General features: G+C 41.6%; 1 protein-coding gene across 1 annotated transcript in view; it reads left to right on the plus strand.

Moving 5' to 3' along the window:
- LOC135105075 (uncharacterized) overlaps nt 1–5,833 on the plus strand; it is a 32,477-nt gene extending 26,644 nt beyond the window's left edge. Inside the window, exons 5-7 of the mRNA XM_064013021.1 lie at nt 1,726–1,868; nt 2,074–2,296; nt 2,815–5,833. Coding sequence (XP_063869091.1) covers nt 1,726–1,868; nt 2,074–2,296; nt 2,815–2,885 — 437 coding nt within the window. The 3' untranslated portion in view covers nt 2,886–5,833. The remainder of the gene's footprint in view (nt 1–1,725; nt 1,869–2,073; nt 2,297–2,814) is intronic.
- The last annotated feature ends 1,667 nt before the right edge of the window (nt 5,834–7,500 follow it).

Here is a 7,500-nt window from a genome sequence, read left to right on the forward strand (position 1 = left end):
TGAGGTTAAAACCTTTCATGTACGAATGTCAGTAGTGATGGAGGCTTAAATTTTACTAGCACCAGAAGGGATCTGAGATTTTATTAGTACGAGTAATGAAGGGGACTAAAAGTTTACTAGTACGAATGAAGAAAGAGGCTAGAACTATATCAGTACTAGCAGGGGACTAAAATGTAACTACAGCAGTACCAGAAGACAGATGAAACTTTACAACTATCAAAAGGGAGACAATATTTTATTAGTACGAGTGGAGAAAGGGCTAAAGTTTTACTACGACGAGGGGAGAGGACTAAAATTTTTACAAGTAGAAGTTTAGGAGAATCTTACTGTGGTGAATATAACAGTTACCATAATCTTATCAAATTCGCTTAAGAATAGATAATAACTCGCAAAATCTGATCTTCCTACATTCAAACACCACACCGAAGTGCACAATTCATAAGTAAGTCATCAGTCACACAGTACCTGAATTCAGAACGAACTACGTCGCCCTAGCGAATGAACATCAAGCCCTTACTTAATAACTGCTACAGATGCAGATGGCAACCTCAAGATAATAACTATGATCTTTGAAGAGGAACACCTGAGACCTTCGCCTTTATGCAGGGAGAAGAACCTTGTCTGAATTAGGGATGTTACATGAAATAATACCACGAGGGTCTGATGTCCACAAGGGTTTGCTAGGACCGTCTGAGGCAAGTGTGGCCCTCATGAATAAGTGAGAGAGAGAGAGAGAGAGAGAGAGAGAGAGAGAGAGAGAGAGAGAGAATGACTAACGTATGTATCATGTTTTGCTTTAATTATCGTGCCGACACAAGAAGAGACGATCCGACGTTTCACTTAGAAAAAAATCTGATTATCGGAAGTTTAAACAAAGTGGACTCGCTTACGTGGAATTCTTCTTTCTTTCAAACTTTAAAGATGAGTCTCGTGTGCGCGGGATTGCGTAATTTTCTAAGTTTTCTCAAATTCGTTTTTTTTTCTACTCCATCTTTCCTGGAGACGATGTTGGGAAAATATCAAAAGTTAGAGTTGTGGTGATTCAAGATTGACGTCATCACCCCCTTCTCTCTCTCTCTCTCTCTCTCTCTCTCTCTCTCTCTCTCTCTCTCTCTCTCTCTCTCTCTGACATTCACTCATACACTTTAATTTCGTTACTTTGACAATAAAGAAATACATCTCAGCCTCATAATTCTATTTACTTTAATCTTTTATTACACTAACATCCTTACAGTGGAGAACCCGTCTTTGCGCCTTTTTTTTTTTGTTTGTGTGTGTGTGTGTGTGTGTGTGTGTGTGTGTGTGTGTGTGTGTGTGTGTGTGTGTGTGTGTGTGTGTGTGTGTGTGTGTGTGTGTGTGTGTGTCTTGGAGGTTGCTGGGCATTGACTAAGCTAGTGGTTTGTGGTAAGCAATGCTAGTCTTTGAATTGACACGTGGCGTGCTGCTCTATGTAAGGTTTCCAGGTGTTAGGGTTCATTGAAGACATTAAGGTCTCTATTCATAACATCCTATTATCTGAAGAACCTCGAATTACTAGAAGTGATCGTTCATTGCAGATAGTGGATGGAAAGGAAAAATTACCTGATAATCTAAGCTTTTGTGTAAAATGAGGAACAAGGTACGCAGCAGATGGAGTCTTGTGAATAAAAGCATGAATGAAGCACGTGGCAGATGATGCTTTAATGAATAATCCACATTTTTGTTCTCCTTCCCGTCACGCGTCAGTTCCACCGAGAAAGGTGGAGATCCTGGCGCGGTCTCAGCCCGACCCGCCTGTGTATCAAGTGGGCGAGACGATACACCTCAACTGCACAGCGACGGCCGCCAAGCCTCGCGCCACCCTCACCTGGAAGATTGATGATGTGCCGGTAGGTCACGTGTGCTACTCTTGCCTTTTCCTTGCCTTCTCCTTGTTCTGTTTCCTTTTTAATCTTGAGTCTCCATCAGCGTGTGGTGTGCGGTGCGTGGCGTGTGGTGTGTGGTGTGCGGTGCGTGGGTGGAAAATACGAGTCTCAGTCAACATGGGGGTAGGGAGAGTTTTTATTGGCTTTTCCCTTCTCTCTCTCCCCGCAGGTGGAAGGTCATCACGTTCTGCGTCTCCCTGATTACGAGGACCAGCGGGGCCGCATCACCTCCACTCTTAACTTGGCCTGGGACCCTCCGGCCTACTTCCATAGCAACGTTGCCAGGGTGGCGTGCCACGCGGTGGTCGGCGGCCACACCACCATCGCCACCAAGGACATCTACCTCAACCCAGCCTCCAGCGCGGCACTCAACCACCTGTACGCCTCCAAAGGTGTGTGTGTGTGTGTGTGTGTGTGTGTGTGTGTGTGTGTGTGTGTGTGTGTGTGTGTGTGTGTGTGTGTGTGTGTGTGTGTGTGTGTGTGTGTGTGTGTGTGCGTGCAACAGTCTCTTCCTTTGACAAGCACTTCATATTCAATCCCTTTCCTATAATGATTCAAGGTTCACACGGAAAAAAATCTTCCATAGATGGAGGAGTTCATATAGATGTGAATGTCAGTCTAGCATAGCACATTAAGGCGATGGTCGCAGTTACATCTGGCGAACATTTTTTCATAGAATTCTCAATATTTTTTGCTTTTTCACTGATCGCTAACAATTACTTGGAGCAGACGCGCAATCTGATCAAAATGTTTAACAAGGAAACAAACTCGGCCGGCGAATCTTATATTTATCTGAGAATCTTTCGTACAAACTCAATTATCTCTTGACGTCACCTCTCCCTTCTTTCTCTCCCGCATCCTAACTTTTGCTCTCGGGTTTTTCTTTTATTTCTTTTTTCTCCCCCTACAGGATGTCAACTTTCGACCACCTGGACCATCCTCAACCTGGTCTTCTTCTTCCTCGTGCGGCACTCGCCCTAGCACTGCCTGTCGCTGACTCACAGGTCGTGCCCATCTAATTAATTAAAGTGGATAAGACGCCATGAAATAAAAAAAAAAGTATCATGTAAGAAAAGAGATAAAGGAAAGGAAAAAGAAAAAGAAAGTGTTTAAACTAAAATCGAGAGGAAAAAACAAACATTTTATCAATTTTTCCTTAGGAATAAGATCTAACGAAACTAAGGAATTATAAAATCATAAAATATTGAAGGTAAAGTCGAGAGATATAAAAATATTCCATTACTTTTCCTTCGGACTTTGAACCAAGCATCGTCTCGTATTCAGTCATAACAATCCCACGGCTTTGTTATCCGGTTTTTGCTTCCTGTTCAGGCGCAAGCGACTCCTGTCTTGGCGAGGAAAACGATACCTGCCCTTGTGTCTGTGTGTCGCTGAGAGGAATTAAAACACCAAAAGACAGAGAGACAGAAAGGCTTGATGTAAGTGGCGGATGCGGGATAAGGGAATAAACACGGACAAGGACACTGGCCAGTCACGCAGCGAACCACAAACACAGCCACGTACGAGGAGGAGTTCTGTGATGTTTCCTTCCGCCGTTGTTTGTTTTGTTGGTTCCTCTCTTCCCTATCTTCCTCCTACCGTCGTTTTCTTCCACCCAACCTTCATGTCTCCTCACTCCACTTACTCTCCTCCACAACTCCTCCTCCATCTTTTCTCATGTTTGTCTGTCGCTCTTCTTTCCTAACCACACCTCGACTTCCATGTCTGTCTCTTCCTTCTCTCCTTTGCCTCCATCTATCCGCCTCAGTCAACATTCCTCCCTATACGCTACGCATCTAACTTAACCTCCCTTTCTACTCGAATTAAGAAAACCCCCATTACGCAGCTCATCTATAGGTTAACTAAATACGAACAAGTTACTTTCCCTCTGTTCACGATGGAGTAAAGCATCATGTGTTTATGTACAAGAGAAGACAGGGTGATCTAAAGCATAGGCTTCTTATAAATATAATGGATTTTTTTCCATCCATTAACAGAAAATTGCCAAGTGCGTGAAACTGTTTGGCAATGTGTTTAATTCATCAACATTCCTCTGAAAAGCCCCTGAAGTCCCTTAAGCTTCGCAGGAATTCGAGTACAAGTGGAAGAAAGAATGCCACTGAAATGTCCCGAGGAAAGATGGAAGTACACTCTTGCATTGGAGAGCCGGACAAACCTATGTATTGCATAAACATGTATAGAAATATAAAGACGCATGTATTCTGCCAGGCGCTTCAAATGAGTGTTGTTCCTGCAAGTGATGTTGAATGACTTCGGAAATGAAAAGATCAAGGTGTTGGACATCGTTAATGAGAAAACAATTGTTGAAAATTTGAATAATACGTTTATGAGGAAGGAAATAATGGAGTGCAGTGGCAGGAACTTCCTCTGCGCATGTAGCAGCGACTGACTGAATATCAGTGACACGGTGAGATGAAAGAAAGAAATTTCATTGAGTGACGTAAAATGCTCCATTATGTGTTAAGACAATGTAAATAAGTATATAAACACAAAAATATTTCGCAACGTAAAGCATTTAAAGAAAAGTTGCGAGTTTGATCCTGGCTCACGGCAGTTACTCAGCGGAAGAGGTAGCGCTTTCTTATAACCCTAGGCGGCGCCATATGACCTTGTTGTGGCGCCATGACTCTTACATGCTCTCCTCCGCAACACGTGACCGAGACGCGAAGCTTGACAAATGGAAGGAAGGCGGGACCTGCTTGGTAAGGGAGCAACACAACGCTGCCTCTTCTCACCTGTCACCCCCTTCCTTACCTGCCTCACCTGTCTCGCCATAACAGGAAGTAATCAGAACGCACACACCCATCCACCCACTCACCCACCCACAGACACACACACACACACACACACACACACACACACACACACACACACACACAACAGTTATCTGGTAAGCAATATACTTCCTACTAGTATAAATAAGATAAAATAATAATAATAAAAGATAACCATTGACTGTATAAACAGCTAAAAAAGGACAATCAATATTAAATTAAACCACAAGGCAACACAACACAACATAACACAACACAGTACAACGCAACACAACACAACACATGCAACACGCCCGTCAAGGTATTGGGGAAGTGGGAAAAAAAAAAAAATTGTGAAGACACTAGCGAATAAAATGGCTCTCTGAAAATGAATAATGAAAGAGAACATTCCACTCCCTCTTCAAGCGTCGATAATATTAAGGTCAGTGGTGATGTGGGAGTCTGTGGGGCGCCTGTGTGCTGTGTATTTGACCTGCTGCTATGTGCCTCGCGTGCTGTGTATACTAAACCGCTGACGTGAAGTGTGTAGTAATGGAAAGAAGACGAAAAACATACAGTACTCTCTTCCTCTATCTTCAGTGCTGTCTCTCAATCTCAAGTCCGCTGATACACTAAGAATCAATCAATGGTCAAGTTTTGTAAGGAGATTGTCAGCAGATTAGAGGACTTAAGACAGGGAAAGGTAAAACAGTGGTAGTGAGTGCAGTTACATTTCTCGGCTTCTAACCAAGACTGTGCCGCCACACCCACAGCTGCTCCAAAAAAAAAAACTATGTATTAAAAAAAAAAAAAAAACAAGAAAAATTATACCAAGAGAAAGAAAAATCCGCTCTTTTATATCAAAAAAAAAAAAAAAAAAAAACTAACCTGCAAAAAGAGAGAAAATGGAGGGAAAAATATTAGTGGCTTGTATATCCGCATTTTATTTTTACTTCTTTTTAATCCACGTATTTTTTTTTTTTTTTCTGGAGCTATCATTCATCGCATGACGAAGACGCAGGTGTAGGGAGAAGGAAGAGGAGAAGAGCCCCAGACATCCACTGCCCTCGCCCCGTCATGTCCCTCGAAGCCTGTCTCGCCCCTCCTTAGCATTACAAATTAACAGCCGTAGATCAAATATAAAAATCAATGTATTCCAGGTGTTTTTATATTAATTCACCGCTGTGGGGAGAGAGAGAGAGAGAGAGAGAGAGAGAGAGAGAGAGAGAGAGAGAGAGAGAGAGAGAGAGGAGAGAGAGAGAGAGAGAGAGAGAGAGAGAGAGACACAGACATACAGACAAATCAGAGGGGAAGGAAGGATAATATCAGGAAGAGAAAGAAGCATTTGAAAGAAGAAAGAACAGAAGGGGGAGGAGGAGGAGGAGGAGGAGGAGGAAAGAGAGAAATAGGAAGGAAGGAAGGCAGGGAGGAAAAAAGAGGAGAAAACGGGAAAGGAAGCGGAAAAAAGGAATAGGAAGAAGTGGAAGAGGAGGAGTGGAGGTAGGAGGAGGAGGAGAGGAGGAGAGGAGGAGGAGGAGGGAGGAGGAGGAGGAGGAGGAGGAGGAGGACGTGGACGAGGACGAGGGAAGAGGAGGAGGAGGAGGAGGCGTCGCTGATTAGTGAGGGTCACGGGGGAAGTCGCCCAAACTTGTCAGAAGTCCTTAGTGACGGCGAGCAAAGTTTCATGATTGCTCAAAAAGGTGTCGAGGAGAAGAGTCTCGCCTCTAAAAATGTGAGTATCTATACTGCAAATTTATAGACCAAGTCGCCGGCACAACGATGGTGAAAAAAAAAAAAAAGTTGGAGGTTTCAATGTATTTATTTTATTTATTTTTTATTTAATTAAAATATAATCAAACATCAGCAGTATGTGTTGTAGATGTGATAAAATGAATGATTGTATTAGAATTACATGAAAATTAGACAGAAAATGAGAATTATGACTCTGTCTGATGTTTTTACACAAGATCAAAAGAACGGAAGGGATAATAAAAGTAAAAATAAGAATAAGACTAGGAAAACGAATAGTAATTTATGATGTAGTCTTGTATAGGTAACCAAACAAAAAGCAGGTTTAGGAACTAAATTAAAAGTGGGTAAGTAGAAAAGAAATAAATGTGAGTTTGCATGATGTGATAAAAAATGAAAATGATATTACTAAGTATTGATAGAAGTTAACGTGATTAATCTAAGAGGTTTTGAAATTACGTGAAAAAAAGAGAGTAAAAAGAGAGAGAGAGAGAGAGAGAGAGAGAGAGAGAGAGAGAGAGAGAGAGAGAGAGAGAGAGAGAGAGAGAGAGAGAGAGAGAGACAATGACATGAAAGTCAATGTATATGAATTTATGGTGAGTGGATTTGCAATATTTTAGATAAAAGTGAAAAAAAATGTCACATAAAAGTCTCTCGTAATAATTCCAATAACAAAAATGAAAGTTACTCAATTATCGCACCTGGGAATACATTTTTAATTAACCTGTGCAACAGGTGTCTGAAAATATGAAGAAAAGAGGCGATTGATGGATTAATGAATGAAACTAATGAAAGACGACACGAGCTGTACATAGATGGAGCCATGATGATGACTGAAAATAAAGACGTAAGTAGAGTTAAAAACGAGGAAATTGAGAGAAATGAAAGGGAACTGATTAAGAATAGGAGAGAGTGGATGTAGTGAGACTAAATGAGACATAAAGAGATGAAAGAAATAAGTGCAACGAGGGGGAAAGGAAGACAAAATAATTATGGCAAAGATGTATGAAAAGAAACACTGTAGTCACTGTAGTAAGAGAAAAAAAAAAAAAAAAAAAAAATATATATATATA

The sequence above is a fragment of the Scylla paramamosain genome, chromosome 11, assembly GCF_035594125.1.
Source record: "Scylla paramamosain isolate STU-SP2022 chromosome 11, ASM3559412v1, whole genome shotgun sequence".
Lineage (NCBI taxonomy): Eukaryota > Metazoa > Arthropoda > Malacostraca > Decapoda > Portunidae > Scylla > Scylla paramamosain.